Below are 16779 nucleotides of genomic sequence, written 5' to 3'. Positions count from 1 at the left end.
CCCCTGACATTCTGTGATTCTGTGATTCATGGATTAATTCCTCCAAATGACATTACTCGTAGAGATTTGCCAGGGCAGAGCTTTGATGCGGGACTCTCTAACCATCAGCTGTTTGCAGTTCATCAGGTGGCAGAGCGTGTGGAGGCACTGGGCCAGTTTGTGATGAAGACCAGGAGGACCCTGAAGGGCCACGGAAATAAAGTTCTCTGCATGGACTGGTGCAAAGACAAGAGAAGAATTGTGAGCTCTTCCCAGGTATGCTATTGGGCAGACATTTTTCAGAGCTGCTGCCAGACACTCCACAAGTGTTTTGGCTGTGCTATGGGCCACTCTTTGCGGATGATGCCTGTGGATAGTGTAAGTGTTTTCAAGATGGCCTTAAAGCAGTTCATTGGTGATGTATTTGTTCCAAGAGCATAAATGCAAGTTGATGATCATCACTACACCTGTTGTAGCTAATAGCTTAAATATATCTTGTCTGGTCGTATACAGATTTTCCCAATGTTCCCTGCTACAACAGAACTCATCTGAGGCCACTTCTACTTCCTTGTTCTTTACAGATGAAATATTCAGTAATGATTTACATTTATGTGTTCAGAGAAAATAATCAGGAAAAGGGAAGAGAAGAAATGTTGATTCTTCTAGAGATTTCTGTGCACAGAAATTTCTTCTGAAGTCTATATGGCTGGTGTGACCTTGAAAGCCTCAAACATCCTGCCAAAATTACTGCATTTACTTCGGTATTTTGAGAAACAGTCCTAACACCTGCTCAAAACCAATCTCATGAGCTGGAGGAGGTAATGAGATAATTACTTCCCTGGTTCATCCTGAGCCCAGTGTGGCAGTGAGTGAGCTTGTTCCATCTCACAGCTGTTCCGTCGACTTACATGAAATCTATCAGGGGTCTCACTTGAGGGATAAAAATAGGCAATCTGCATTGCAAGCCACCTTCAGTTACTGTGAGTTTTTACCATTCATGGTGATCTCAGCAAAGGGAATGATTTTAAATAAGTGATGGCGCGTTTTTTAAAGTGGTTAAAATGTCAGTGTGTAGATCAGAAAGGTGAACAGGCAAATTTTAATGCATTTTTTGCTGTATTTTAAGAACTGTAGTGAGTCCAGGTACAGCAAGAATTGTTTCTCAGTAATAAATATTTCACTTTCACAATATGGAAGGATAATGATATTATGTGTTTGAAGCAAAGTAGGTGGCATGAGTGTAGCTGGCATACACAAAGTTATTGTGTCACTCCCCGTGGAGGGTTCTTAGGAATGCTGTTTAGCAGATCGTATCAATGGGTAACTGAAGGTTAAGTCAGTGTAGTGAAAAGCAAAGGGAAAACCAGAAGACAGGAAAGGGAAGGTGAATAAACAGTGCAATGTTTGTAAATAGTCCTCAGGGGTGCTGCCAGCCTGGCAAGTGATTTTTAATACAGGTCACCTGTAAGGCCCTGTGCGGAGCCACTGACAGATCTCTCTTGGGAGAGGTGTCTGGCTTTTTAGGTACTGATTGCAGGCTGAGAGCAAGGCATTGTGGCTGAGAGGAGGCGAGTGAGGGCTTGCTGGTGCCACCTTCACGAGGAGATGGCCCTGTCCATGGCATGTGCTGCAAATGAGAGGAGTTCTCATAAACCCCCTAAAAGTGAAGGGAAAAAATAGTTTAAAGAATTAGTCTTTTAAGGTGACATCAGTCATCTCAGTGAGGAGGAAATCTGCTTTTCTCATGGTCTAAGACATAACTGACATTACTGAGAAGTGTCTCCTGGGTGTTTTGCATTGTGCTGTTGTTAAAGGGGAGTAAAAAATTTCATGACATAACAAACTGGGGGATGGACATGAGCAGCAGCGTTTTCCCCAGTTCTGGGAAGTTGGCTGGCAGTCATGTCTCTGGAAGGCCTCAATTTCTCTCTGTTCGTGTGCTTTCATTTAGGACGGGAAGGTGATCGTATGGGATTCCTTCACTACCAACAAGGTAAGTGAAACTTCAGCAAAAGTTTCTGTGCACAGGGTAAACGACAGTGGGATAAGGGCTCCTGCCGGGGGGCAAAGCCCACTGAGCAGAACAGAGGCTCTCCTGGGGTAGCCCCTGTACCAGGTGCTGCGTGTGATCAGCCGGGATCCTTCAGCCGTGGTTCTCACTGTGAAATGGTACTGCTGCTCCTCCAAGCCCTGCCAGGGCTGCCTAGTGGCACCCTGCTCTGCATGACTGAGAAAAACCAGTTTGTCTGTAGCTCGCTTTTACACATGCAGTAGCAAGGACCTTTCACAGCACTGAATAACTCAATAAACATGTTCTGTGATCAGTTTGAGGCTATGAATAAGGTGGAAAGTGTCAGGGAGAGTTGAGCCATCCTTCTGCTCCTCTGCTGGGCTCTGCAGTAAAGGTGTCCCAGCCTCGTGTGTGAGTTATGGCTGGAGGAAACACCCTAAGAATACCCCACAGAAATACTGCCCTTATTACTCTACGCTCCTTTCCTTGCACTGATTAGAGAAACAGTGACGTGCCAGTTTAAAGAGATGCTGTGTTTCAGGAACATGCAGTGACGATGCCGTGTACCTGGGTGATGGCGTGTGCGTATGCCCCGTCTGGATGTGCAATTGCTTGCGGGTAAGTTCCCAGTTTCCACAACTGCTTACATGGAGAAGCTTGATTTGTAGTGGTGTCCCAGTGCCTGCAGATGCTGACAGCTAGAGGTTCGTGTGCCTTGGTTGTGGGTGGAAGGACTACACTCAGTGCCTCTGATTCTGTTCCCATAATTGCTCGTGCACATTTGTCTCCACTGACTTCAGTGCAATAACATGTGTTGGTTAAGCCTGGAAAATAATCCTATTTCAGCATTTATATCATGGGGTAGGAATTCTGCACGCATGCACCTTTCCTGTTCCAGCTTGGTTTTATCTGTTGGATGTATCTTCTAAGGGAGAGAGTTTTTAACCCCGTTCATACTTCACACTCTTTCTCCTACCATGTAGAGAAGGATAGTCCTTAATGATTACCAGCACGTGAATAGATCTTGCTAAAAGGGAGTGAGGAGAAGTAACCCCATGCTTGATAATCTTCTCCAAGTTTTCTGAGAGCTCAGGTTTGAAAAAAAGAGTTTATACAGGAGAGGAAACAAAGAGATGAGATGCTGGCAAAACATCAAAGAATGATGAGAAGCTCTGTCTTCACACTTGTAAGAGGGAAAGGGAGGACATATATGCATTGCACTGCCTCATCCTGTGTTTCTGTTGTGCTGTCAGTTAAGTGCTGTGCACGTAATGTAAGGCACAGAACCAGCAGCTGGTGGTATGTTGTGCTGGGATCCTGGGGAGCAGGGCAGGACTAATCTACCGTGGCTCTAGGAAAGGGACAGGCACAAGTCAGACTCTCTAGAAAAGAGTCCTGTGTTTGACCTGAGGAACACAGCTTAACTGGTGCAACTGGCCAGGAGGGACACATCAGCTACAGAGCCCTTCTGAAAGCCCTGTCTTTACACCCACTACTTGCTCTACCATCTCTTCCATAGGAGTTAGGTCAAATTGATTAAGGTAGATAAGTAATGATGCTTAAATACTGAACCTCACAATGATGGTCAACAGAAAGACAGCAGTTTGGCTGTATGTGAAACGTTAATCCTGAGGTGACTGCTATGTCACCTCCCAGTTTATATTTTCGTGAGGCTTCATTCACTGCAATTTATAAACTTGATGAGGGTGAAAAATACTGAGGTGCAGCTGTTCAAGTTCTGTAAAGCAGCCAGCCTGGTGAGGCAGCTGGGGCTTCCCTGCACAGGGAGATCCCGGACAGGACAGCACAATACAGGGAAGTCGGTACTTGTAAGGCTTTGGCAGCACAGCTCTGACAGGTGGTTTCCTCCTTATCACCACTCGCCTTTTGTCGTTGCAGTTTTAACCAGTTCTCCTCTCTCTGTATTGCTATTATTACTCTCTTTAGTGGCCTGGACAACAAGTGTTCTGTGTACCCTCTGACATTCGAGAAAAATGAAAACATGGCTGCGAAGAAGAAATCGGTTGCAATGCACACAAACTACTTGTCTGCCTGCAGCTTCACTAACTCAGACATGCAGGTAAATGCATTTGTGACGCGTTCTCACCATCTGGCAGCACCTAACGTGAGCTGCACTTGCACGTGGTGCAGGTAACCTTCTTTGCATCCAGGGCCGTGTCCTGCCCTGTGCAGGGGCTGCTGGAAAACTCACTGGGGGCAATGAAGGTGCTGCAAACATCGCCGTGAGGAAGCGCTTGTCACAGCCTGTGGGCAGCTGTCATGCCTGCGCCCTGCAAAGGCCTGTCGCTTCTGCAGAGCAAGCTCACTGGTACCAGGGTGTTCTCTGCTCAGTGGATCAGTGCTGACTTGTGTTTTTAGGAGCTCAAACTAAGTTAAAAACCCAGTTCAGGTAGGACTAGGTTGGGTATGTGCTATGCCAGCCAATAGAGACTGTGTTTGCCTGCTTTGTCCTGACCATCCAGCCAACTTTGCTTTTGCTTTCATTCTTAGTATTTTTTGTTTGTACCAAGTGAGATATTTGAGCTTGAGGATGGCCCCACAGGGCCAGCCCTGTTGTCCATACAACAGTGTGGTGTTCCCTTGAGGGAAAGGAGTGACGCCATCCCCATCTCACAGCCAGGGAGGGGTTTGGAGCAGAGGCCCACAGTGGGAGATGATGGAAATGCCAGGAGCTAAATGCAGATCTTCTGAGATCAGGCCAGCCTTCCTCTGTAGTGAGTACCTCAAAGATCTCTTTCTCCGGGAACACAGAAGATGATGAAAGTAGCCACGATAATCCCCTTGTCCTCTCTGGTTTTTCAGTTTAATTGAAGCTCTGCTCGGTGCAGCTCTGCAGAAAAATAAGTGGCAGAAGTGAGCATTTTAATTGCTCTCTGTGTCAGCAGAGCTGATGGAAAGGGAATACCTTGTCCCCTTCTTCCAGATATTTGGAGCTCTTCTGAAGGAAATATAAGCTTTCATTGCTTCTATTTCAGGACATGATGCCTGAGAGTATGTTCTTGTTTGTCGTTCGTTCTATGGTTTCTGTAATGACTCGGAGGTGCTAATTTAAGTCTATTGCCATGGAAACAAGTGGTGGAGGTACCCAGCTCTCAGGCTTGCTTAGCCCTGACCTTACTGTGCAGGAGCCCTGAATAATTAGAGCAGGCTAAATTAAGTGGAATTTTTCTGATGAAGTAGAAAACCACTATTCTCTTTTCTTGTCCATACATGTACACATTGTGATGAAATTTTATTAAAGGAAAAATAGTTATTTTTTATAATTTAAAAAAAAGGTTGGGTCTCTTTTCTCTATATTAAATACAGCAAACTGCATTGATATTGAAGGTAATGTATTATTACTGTTAAATAATACCACAGTGCCTTTAGGTGCTTTATATTCAGTAATTTCTGAAGACTTTAAAAGGAAATTTTCTTGTAATTAATAGGCTGGTAAGTGATCATTTAGAGCACTGCATGATATTATTGAAACAAATACAAGCACATGGATTGGCCAAGCTTCTATTAGGGCACTGTTATCATAGAATCATAGGATCGTAGAACAGTTTTGGTTGGAAGAGACCTTCAAGATCATCAAGTCCAACCTTTGTCCTAGCCCTGTGTAGGGGATCCCAGATTTCCTCTCTTTTTCCTTTTACATAGCAATCTCAAAATTACTCGGTGTCTCTGAGGGCACACAGTGCAACAAGCACGCTGTGCAGGAGCTTTCCCAGCTGTGTGCGGAGCAGCTCTGCTCTCGCAGCTCGTGTCACTGAGGGATGTCGTACCTGTCGTGGAGCAGCCCTAGCACGTGTCGGAGGTGTCCCCCAGCCCAGTGCCCGCGTGGCACCCAGCGCCCACTGCTGGGTGCTGTGAATGCTGCTGCTCTGCCTTGGCTGCTCTCCTAAACTACAGCTCAGCTTTCCCTCAGAGGAATGAAAGACAGAGTAGGAGTTTCCTAGGGCCTGGTGTGCCCATGGTCTTTTGCCAGTGCAATGGAAAAACAGGAGGTCTGAGGGTGGTTCTTCATTGATTAAAGCCAGTCTTAGGTTCTGTGGGTGCTGAAAGAGGAGGTCCCATTCTTGCTTCTCATCACATTCCCACCTTGGCCAAGACCAGCACTGAGCCACAGGGCAGGGCGAGCCGCACGCCTTGTTCTCAGTGCCCCAGATCTGCCTTGCCAGAGGGAGCCTCTGCTGCCTCAGTACACAGGGAGCCGGGGAGCCTCCTGTCCTAAATTAGGTATGTGCAGCTCTGCAGCATGATAATGCTTCCCACGTGACAATGCTCCGTGTGTATTAATAGCAACAGTTAATTGGGATCTCAAGCGTTCTGTCACGCTGCTGGTGCAGCCGGGCTGAGGAGCAGGATGAGGCCTGTGGTGATGGTGGAGGAGGCAGAGGTGAGGGTGGCCCCTGTGCCCTCACCACTCTCCCAGCCCCGGCGGGTGCGGGTGCTCCTGTGAAGCAGGGTCTGTGTCCCCGTGTCCCTGGGCCCCCGTGTCCCTGCTGCCCCCTGCCCTGTGCAAGTGCTGCCTCTTGCCGCCAGGTGAGGATCTGCATCCAGCACTGCCGGAGCCCCTCATGCAGCAAGCTGGAGTCTGATAGCAAAGACTCTCAATTCCTTTCTGGTTTTGGACTTTTGGAGAGGTTTTTTTGCTTGCTTGGTTTGAATTTGTTTTGTTTTCAAGAGCAATACCCTGCAGGTGAGTCCGTAATGTTTCTCTTTATTAGCTGGATCTTTGGGTTGCCTGACCCTTCCCTTACAGCTTTAGCTACTCCTGATCCCTGTGTATCTTTGTTACACACTATTACAAGAACAGATCATCGGAGATGAAAGTCTTAATTCTTCAGCCAACTACAAATATTCCTCAGAACAGAGAAGTTCATTGATCTAGGCTCAAAAGCTGTCCAGAAAGACAAGTCAGGACATTCTTCTGCTATTACCGTCTCAGAGTATTAGCGTCTCTCTACTGCAGGATTTGGAACAGCCTGTTCTGCAGTTTGCAGACCTCTGTTTATGGGAGGAGTTTTTGGTGCATCTGTCAAACATGTTCAGTGTTTAACCTTTATGCAACTCTGTGAACGGTTTCATGATTGTGTGATCATTTTCTTCTAAAATAGTGTTTTCTTTTTAACTTCTAACTACCCTCTGGGATCCCTTGAGTTTTCCTCACTGACCATGAGAAAGATCTAGGAACAAGGCTGAGAGCCCTCCTCAGTTCATCCTTGCCTCCTTCCACTCCAGTGCACAGGGTCCCTTTCAACTTACAGAATTGGTGATTGCATAACAGCGTTGGGTGCCAAGGGGAAATTTTGAACAATTGAGTATCACCAGGATTTAGCCACAATAACAAGCACTGATCACATGTGCTTTCTGCAAGCACTGTAGCAGATGAGGGGAGCTGGGAGCTGTGTTCAGTCAGTGTATGTTCAAGCCCTTTCACACACAAATGGTTTTGGACAAGTGAGAGATGATGGTCTTATTAAACAACTGTCTAGACAGGCTTACTTCCCTTTCAGAAAATCCATGTCGTAAGCCAAATTAATTGGGTTAAACTTGGTTATTTCAAGCAGAAAAAAAATAAATTGAATGGTTAAACAGGTATACTTAACTCCAAGGGTTCTTTTTACCTGGGTTGAATTCCAGCAGCCTAAATGTGGATAGGGTTACATAGAGGAGCAGACAAGAATAACAGTGTGGACCTACCTTCTTTTTGGAGGGTGTGAAAATGCCAGCAGATCCTTATTGCTATCAGTTCTCCAAAACCCACTGCACAAAACTGACCACTATTGAAACACCGTGAGGTGTAGCAGTGTCGGTAGAGTTCTCCTTTCCACTCTAACTTGTTGCCTTAAAAATAACAAACATAAACTGTGCTTAGATTCACATTGGATTTATGGCTTTTATTGCATAATACTGCATGAAATTGATGTACGTATAGGATGTTAGTTGTTTCTTTGTGAACTTGAAGATCATCTGCTGATTTTCTATTGTGACTCTTCTTGCAACATCCTACAGATCCTGACAGCAAGTGGAGATGGAACTTGTGCTCTGTGGGATGTTGAGAGTGGGCAGCTTCTACAGAGTTTCCATGGTCATGGAGCTGATGTCCTGTGCCTGGACCTAGCCCCTTCTGAAACGGGAAATACATTTGTTTCTGGGGTAAGTGGGAGCTTCCTATCGTAATATAAAATAAGGAATGTGGAAGGGAAAAGGCAGCAAAATAGGAGGCTCGTGGTCTTATTCAGGGAGCGCTGGAGTACGTGTTGGAAGCCCCACTGCAATCCACTCATTGCAAGCACATTTTCCAAGCTGGAGCAAATTAAACCCCTGACTGTGGGGTCAAACCCACCCAGCCAGTCTGACTGCAGTTCTGCTTTCTTAGCAAATTCCACCCCACACCAAAGCAGTCCAGCCCAAGATCAAAACAACGCCTCTGCTGGAAAAGGAACGGCTTGGGGTTATGCAGCGGGCTCATACTGCAGCAGAGGTGTGAGCCCCTGTGGACGGGAGCCCAGCAGAGCAGACAACCTCCCGCATTTGGCTCCTTCGTTGTGCCTGGCTCTCTGGAGCTGGACAGGGTGTGCCAGGCGGCTGCTCAGGGAATTGAAGTGGGGCTGCAAATAACCTGCGTGCCACCATGTCCCTCAGCCACTCCCCAGAAGCCAAGGGCTAGGTTGGATGCTGGTTAAACCCTCATACAAGTTGGAGCAGGGAGATGAGGTGTGGCCACATCTTCAGCTGTTGCCAAATCTCCTGTGCCTTGCAGCGGTACCAGAGGCATTTAAAGCCCTTCATCAGTCGAATGCTGCCCACTCCCTCTCCTGGCCCAGAGGAACACGCAAACCTTGCTGGGGCTGCAGGACTGGGGTGGGAAAGTACCCAGGGCATCTTCCAAATCTTGTCCTGCTGCTGAGGGTTCGCTGTTTCTGGACAGTCAAGCCATTGGCATGCAGCCTGGCAGTGAGGCAGGCAAGGCATAAAGGTGAGCGGGATGAGGGTGAGCTTCTTTCTGAGATGGTCCTAGACTTTTCCACGTCATAAATTGAGAGTGCAGGTGAGAGCTGGCAGGAACTAAGAATGACCTCTCTTACTGGAGACAGGTTACTCCTGGCAATTTTGCTGAAGGTACCTGGTTTGTGAGCCTCTGCAGCGCTGGCCCAGGGCAGGTCCTGTGCTTGTTGATGGAAATGGCCCTTGTGCCACAGGGTCTGAACCATGGATTAGGGGATTTCACTTGTGCTCAGGGTCATGGTCTCATCCCTATACAATAAACCTGGACTTCTTCTGTTATGGCCCTTTCCTCAAATTTGGCTGGCCCATCAGGAGTAGAGTCCAGCACAGTGGCCCAGTTTGCTTGCTGCTAGCACAGCTGCTCCGAAGCGTGACTGAAAGCTAATTCCATATGAGTGCATTACTCCTCCCGGGTTTTCCTGACACTGAGCTTGCTTCCCAGAAAGGATAGATTAACTCTCCCTGGGAACAGCTCAGCTTATAATAGGGCAAAGAATCGCAAGCAGCTATGGTAGTGCTAAGGGAATATGTCATACTTGTGTTGATGTAGCAGCTTGGGCATGTCTATGCTTAGAGGGACTCGCTTAATTCATCACATGTGAAATTCCACTTCAGTTAAAATCTATCTTGTGTCGTGTCAATGCAGGTATAACCAAACCAGTGCAACCTAAAGGTACGGCAGCACAGAGAGACTCCCTGTATATTCCACCTATGTAGTGCAGTAACCTTGAGCTGGAATGAGCAAAACCAATACATCAGCGTGTAGACTGGATGCGGTTACAGAAAATCTCAGCCCTTCTGGTTTTGCTCAGGGCTGTGTCCTGGTCTGTTGTACTCAGTGCCCTCTGAGTGCTGCTCCTCAGGGCGAGTTGGATGGCACTCAGGGGGCCCATCTCTCTGCAGGTGGCTTCTCCTTCAAAACGTTAGGAGTCAAAGCACCAGCTTGTCAGATTGGTCTTGCTCTCAAACACCCTGAGAGGTCAGTAAGAACAGTGCAGGTGGAAGCAATGTGAAGGGCTGGGCTTGGGCTGTGGTAGGGCTTCAGAGGGAAATGTGCTGAGTCCAAAATGTTCTCTGTCCTCTTTGGTTTCCCCTGAGCAGACACCACAAGTTGGAACAAAGGAACATTACCTCTTTTTAAAAAAATGACATGATTCATAAAGAAAAGATAATTCAAGGAAAAAACAAGAGAAAATGATGTGAATTGTGAAGAGACTGTTAAGTTTAATTAGCAATCATGTTTTCATAAAAATAGATACCATGTGTGGTATGGTCTGCTGGGCAGGATGCACTAGCTTGGCAGAAGCAGCCACTGCCTGGCCTGCCCTGGGCTTCCCACGCAGCCTCAGAGGGGCTAAGCCTCCCCAGAGCTGAGCCTCCCTACAGCCTGCCCTTCAGCAGGGTCATGTTTATTAAAATCTCCTGTCACTCCTAAAAGAAAAGTCCATGTTCTTTTTCCTGTCATCGTAGTTGTGATAGCAGTGAGACATTGCAGCCGCGAGCATGGTCCTACAAGTAGGAGACGGTTCCTGCCTCGAGGACATTGCAGACTAAATGGCCTGAGCCCCTTGCCCAAAGCGTTCGGGGCTCTGAGCACCTCACAGCAAGCACCGAGTGTTAAACAACCTCTTCAGAGCACAGCTTGGAAGGGCAGGTTAGAGCTTGACAAGGAGATGAAATGCTGTTATACTTCTTTTCTCGTCTCAGCCACATCATTGGGCACATGGGTGCAGACCCATGGCAGGGGTTAACTCTGGGAGGAGACCAGGCAAGAGACCCTCCGGCTGCCCTTATTTCATTTTCTATTTCAGTGTATGAGAAGAATGAATTATAAAACTTTAAATGCTGGATATTAATTTTTTATATTGGGCATGTGAAGTGGTAAGGCAGTGAGTCAGTTATGCAGCTCTGTGGCACAGAGCGACTGCAGGTGCAGGCACGGCAGCAGCACAAGCAGCGCAGGGCGTGAGTGCCGGTGGAGAGGGGGCTGCCTGCATCAGCACCCCCGGCCCAGCTGCTCCCTGCTGTGCTGCCCACCAGTGCTGTGCCCTGGCTGCTCTGCAGCATGGCTGGGGCTCCAGCCGTGGTGGCATCCTTTGCTCCTAACTGCAGCTGCACCAGGCTCAGGGGTACCGGTACAGCCAGTTCTGGAACTGCTTGGCTGGTTAAATCCCTTCAGAGCCTTTGAATGTGGCTGGGCTCGATGATGTGTATCAGGCACATGAGGGGTGAATGTCACTGTTTGCACAACTGCAGGGCATTTTCTTTGTCTTACTAGGGATGTGACAAGAAAGCCATGGTTTGGGATATGCGGTCTGGTCAGTGCATCCAGTCATTTGAAACCCACGATTCAGATATCAACAGTGTCAGGTCAGTATGTTTCTCGCAGAGGACACATTTGCGATGTTGAGCAATGCACTGGTTCTATTTTGGAAGTCTGACCTCATTCAAGTCGTGTAATGTGTTCTGGTCTTTTTTTACTTATGTGCAGATATTACCCAAGTGGAGATGCTTTTGCTTCTGGTTCAGATGATGCCACGGTATGTTAATTCAGTAATCTTATTTAGGGAAATTCTGTTACTTCCCAAGTCAAATTTTCTTAAAAGAGTAAGTCACATCCGTGGAGGACTTTGACTAAACTGGGCTTGTGACACCGAAGTTGCAGAAATAATAAAGCTGTAGTGTAATATATATTAAATACTGTTTATAATTCTGTAGGGGAAGTCTAGTAACACTTTGTAGGTCACCGCTGCAACCCTTTCTAACGTGAGGTACTGTCCAAATATTAATTTCAGATTTTCTGTGTTTTGAAGTTCACAATTAATTGTCTTACGGGAAGAGGTTTGGCTTCATACAGTTGTTGATCACAACATGGGAGGAACCAGATGAACCATTCTTCACTATGAGGGTGATGAGATGCTAGAACAGGTTGCCCAGGGAGGTCGAGATGCCTCATTCCTGGAAGCGTTCAAGGCCAGGTTGGACGGGACTTTGAGCAACCCGGCCTAGTGGGAAGTGTCCTTGCCCATGGCAGGGGGGTTGGAGGTAGATGATCTTAAGGTCCTTTCCAACCCCAGCCGTTCTATGATTCTATGAAATGCTGCAGCTTGTGTCAGAAGGAGCAGCACTGGGCAAGTGCATGCAGGGAGCCTGCACATGAGCGTGCACGTCCCGGCAAGCAGAGGGGCCGTGGGCTCAGTGCAGAGCTGGGCAGACCCAGTCAGCTGGCTCCCACAGCCCTGTGCATCCTGAGAGCACAGCTCCAGGGTGGCCTTGGCCAGGTACATCTCCTCCCTGCCAGCCTGACTCACTGTCAACGCTCTTCACTGCCATGAGTCACTGCATACAGGTCATCCCAGATGATACAATAGCTCTTACTGGGTCTTACTTACCTATGAGCAAGCTGCTAGGAGGGGCACAGTGTGTATTGACAGATGATTTTGGTTAGCACATTGTATGCAAAATGCCACTTGTCTCCTGGTGCCTTCGGGCCCCTGAGTGATGCACATGACTGGTGGCTCTTGCTGCAGCTGGTGGGTCCCCATGGGGACCAGGCTCTGCCTGCACCACAGCCCTGCAGGAACTGAGCTGGCAGTTAAGTGTAACTCGAGCAGATGTTTGGGAGGCACCTGGTACCTTGTTTCTCCTGTTCATTCAAACATCACATGATGCTGCATGAGACTCTTTCTAAAGTCGTCCTGCAGAGCATGTTTTGAGTCTGCTCCAACACCAGCTAAACTCGATAGAAATATTCCCTTTGTCTTCACTGATGTCAGACCTCCCAAGGCTCTTATAGAGAGTGTATGCTGCTTTTAGGTCTTAAAAGCTGCAATTATAAGTTAATACCTCTAGCTCTGTGGTGAGCCCGGTGGCTCTCCGCATGTTCAGATGTGGTACTGTGAGCACTTGAGACGTTGAGGGATCAAGATGGAAAACTTGTCCATCATTAAATTCCAATGAGAGCACTCTCTTTTTATGCGTAGTGCTACAGGCTCATGGCTCCTATGCTTATTAATTTATTTGATCAGATTTTTCTCTCTTAACTATTTCTGACGCCTCCAACTTGAGCAGGAGAATGGGAAATTCCATCTCTGTACTTTCAGCAGAGGCTTTGTCAGTTTCCATCTCCTTCACTGTTTAATCAAAGAGGTTGGTGTTTTCAGCAGTATGGACTGATACGCTGACTGGTATCCTTGACCTGATTTATATACTTAGGGATTTCGAGGAACTGATAATCCTGACTGTCTGGAGGGAAACCATAAAAGTGTGCTCACGTGGCAGTGCTGTCACCTGCGGTGACCCCAACTCCCTCTCAGGACAGTCTGACGGAATTATTCATCAGCGTGGAGCACTGGGAGACCTGGACTTCACACACCTGGCAGCTCCCCACTGCCCTGCAAGTGGAAAAGCCTCTCTTATGTGCAGGCTTGAATACCAGCCACTTTTCATTAGTAAAGTCTTGATATTAGCAAACCCATAAACCATCGAGGAAGATTTTCAGTTCAAATAGTTTCAAAAGTGCATTTTGATTTCAGGGCTAACAGACTGCCTTTCTGCATGGCAATGAGGTCAGGTCTGTCTATGCATTATTTCCATGTTAAACAAGCGTAAGCGTGCTGGCAAATGATAAAAACAGGAAGTGCAGATTGTAGAGGTGATTGGAGATTTTCCATGAGAAATGAAAAGCAAAGATCTGTATAAAAATGTATTATTTCACTTGAATTATTTTCATGTAGGTTTTTCAGAGAGAGAGGCCTCACGGAAGGGCAGGGGCTCTTTGTTATCCTGCCTTACTCTGAGCAAGGACACCACCATCTAGGCTTCCCCATGCCAAGGGACTGCCGGAGCACTGCGCCATGTGGTCTGTGTTCACAAAGAGATTTAATCCTCTCTCGCCCAGGCCCCAGCTGTGGCTAAACTGTTGTCTTTAGAGACTGTACCCTTGCACCTCCCCAGCAGCAGGCTGCCCTGATATGTAGGAAACCACAGTGGAGGAGCAAGAGGGTGGGGAGACTTTCAGTGGGTAGCCATGGTCCAAAGGCCAGGACAGGGAGGAGGCTTAGAGAAGTAGCTTGGAAAAGCAAGTTCTTCACTCAGTTTATACACAGCAGCCTTGTGCTGCATAGATCCCTGTTCGACTCCAGAGAAGTGCTGGATGCAGCGGGTGGAAATAGCAGAAGGAAAGAAGCCAAGCAGCCACTTCCCGCGATGTCTGTTAGGCTGGAGTCCTTCCCACTCCCATTTTTACAATGAAAGGTAGTAGCCATTGACTCCAGGCTTTACTGAAGTATTTGTGTTGGTTTTGTTTTAATCCTAGTGTCGTTTATATGATCTCCGTGCAGACAGAGAAGTAGCAATTTATTCCAAAGAGAGCATCATTTTTGGAGCATCCAGTGTGGACTTCTCTCTCAGCGGTGAGACCTGAACTTTGGAGGTTATCTTAGTGTTGGGATACGAGGGGAACTGTAAAATTTTCCCAGTTTAATTTGATAAAGCAGTTGTTATTAAAAGTAATACTAAGAACTAAAATACATTAAGACTTTTTTTGCCTCTGTAAAAATAGTTATAATTTAAATAGCCTAGCTGCATTGTAGCAATGAAAAGTATTTTCCTGACTGTACTGAAGCCAGGAAATATTTTGCTGTTAACTACAGCTTTAGAATTTCACAATAATGATTAAGAACATTTCAAAGGAAACATGAAATGTAACTAGACTAATAACTGCACTTACATGAATAGTTTTAAAAGGATAATAAATGATTAATAGACAGTAAAAGTGTGTTAGAGGACCATGAAGACAGATACATTATTATTTTTCACTACAGATCCAGAGACGTGAGCTCAAGTCTTCTCTCTCCTGCGCCAGCACAAATGCAGAGCTCCTCTCATCACGCTGTGTGGGGATGAGTGGGTGGTGAACCACCCTCTGCCTGGGACAGAATATCTCTGTCGTGGTCAGAAGCACCACAGCGTGTCTCACTGGGGACAATGAATCACTTACCAAATGGTTTACTAATCATTCAACCATTTGTATTCAACTTCTTGCTTAAAGTCTGACCAAAATGTTATTACCCTGCATAAGAGCTCTTAAAATGCTCTTCAGTCTGTTGGGATTTGGAGCCATCCCCCATCTCTAACGACTGAACAGATTCTATGTAATTAAACTTAAATTTAACTATATTTTTATCCAGTCGATTTTACATGTTTCAGCATTTGGTATGGCTGGCTCAGCAGTGGAGCAGGGGTGCCTGGCAGGGAGGAAGCAGGGCTCAGGGCTCGCTGCGTGCAGAGGGTGGCACGGGAAAGCTGGGCTGTAGCTCACCGCATGATGAACGTCCCGCAGAAGGTCCTGACCGCGTTTGTGTTATCTACTGAAGACCTCACCTTGTACAACAATCTCATTCTCTTTGTAGGTCGCCTCCTGTTTGCAGGCTATAACGATTACACCATAAATGTCTGGGATGTGCTGAAAGGGTCCCGTGTATCCATTCTGTTTGGACATGAAAACCGTGTCAGCACCTTGCGGGTCTCTCCCGATGGCACGGCGTTCTGCTCGGGCTCCTGGGACCACACCCTCCGAGTAAGTGCTGGGAGCACCTGCTTTGGGTGCTTCTTTCTCTCAGGGATTGTTTTAAAAAAAGTGAGTGAGGGTGAAGGGTTGTTACAGGAAAATGGATTCTAGAGGGACTAATGAGGATATAAAAACACAGCACAGAACAGAAACATAAAATTCAAATTTACAAAATCCCCACAAAGTGCTAGCAGAACTGTTAAATTTTGAACTTTATGAGTTAAATAATATCATTGCTGCTGATACTCTGTACCACTAATCTGACTGCCATGCCAAATTTTAATTGTTTGACAGAATAGTCGATATCATAAACAGTTGTTCAACTCTCTCTCTGCAGATCTGGGCTTAACCTGAGACCCTGTGTGCAGAATCAAATGAAGACTGAAACCCTGGACTACAAAAACTGCATAAAAAAGCCACCCCTCAAAATCGAGTATTTGCTACACTGAGCCCACAGATTAACACAACTAGGTAGAAAATGTAATCTGCTTGAACACGTAGCAAACATCAACTTGCAGTAAAATGAAATGTTTTAAATTGTGTTTTGAAACTATCTTCTTTTATTAGAATTAGTTTAGATAATTATAAAGGGACTTTTCTCTGAAGTCACCTGTATCATAGAATTGAGTATTTCAGTGCACATTATGTATTTATTTGCATGAATTTAGTTCGGTTTTAAATTTAAAAAAAAAAAAGCCTGATTTTATCAGGATGTAGCATTAAGACTTTGGAAACATTCCGTAGTAGTGCATTGAATTTTGATGTTGAAAAGTGGAAAAAAAAAAAGATACTTTATGATGGCATTATGGATGACTGAAACGTGTAGTAAGTAGAGGAGCAAAGGACCTGCTGTGAAGGTACTGGCTGTTGCCATAAAAATGTATTTTTTGTACAGAAAAGAAATCCTTTCAATCCCTGCTTTTTCCTACCGTCTTTTTAAATAGAAGTATTTCATCTCTGTTACCTGAATATAAAGAATCTAATTATATACAAACTGATAAACTGCAAAGAGGAGGGATATAAACATGATTTACATAATCATGAGGTAATACTTAACCAGTAGTTTCTTAGAAATTTTTAATTGTATCACTTGGTGAGTGAATTTTCTTTTACTTAAAGGAGTACTACATGCTAAGCACTAAAGGGTACTACATGCTAAGCACTAAGCACCATTATACTGATGGTCAAATCTTTTCCAAGT

At 46.1% G+C, this 16779-nt stretch overlaps 1 protein-coding gene across 1 annotated transcript; it reads left to right on the top strand.

Moving 5' to 3' along the window:
• Window positions 1-62: 62 nt before the first annotated feature.
• On the top strand, window positions 63-16396 carry GNB5 (guanine nucleotide binding protein (G protein), beta 5; the record flags this gene model as incomplete). Its single annotated transcript, XM_009875792.1, has 10 exons — window positions 63-255; window positions 1931-1972; window positions 2532-2608; window positions 3938-4070; window positions 8012-8155; window positions 11286-11377; window positions 11499-11547; window positions 14325-14421; window positions 15421-15587; window positions 15916-16396. Coding segments are annotated over 10 exons (1006 nt in total), but the record flags the coding sequence as incomplete, so codon positions are not given.
• Window positions 16397-16779: the final 383 nt, after the last annotated feature.

The sequence above is a fragment of the Apaloderma vittatum genome, unplaced genomic scaffold (assembly GCF_000703405.1).
Source record: "Apaloderma vittatum isolate BGI_N311 unplaced genomic scaffold, ASM70340v1 scaffold44488, whole genome shotgun sequence".
NCBI classification, from domain to species: domain Eukaryota; kingdom Metazoa; phylum Chordata; class Aves; order Trogoniformes; family Trogonidae; genus Apaloderma; species Apaloderma vittatum.
This window is presented reverse-complemented; position numbering and strand designations above follow the sequence as displayed.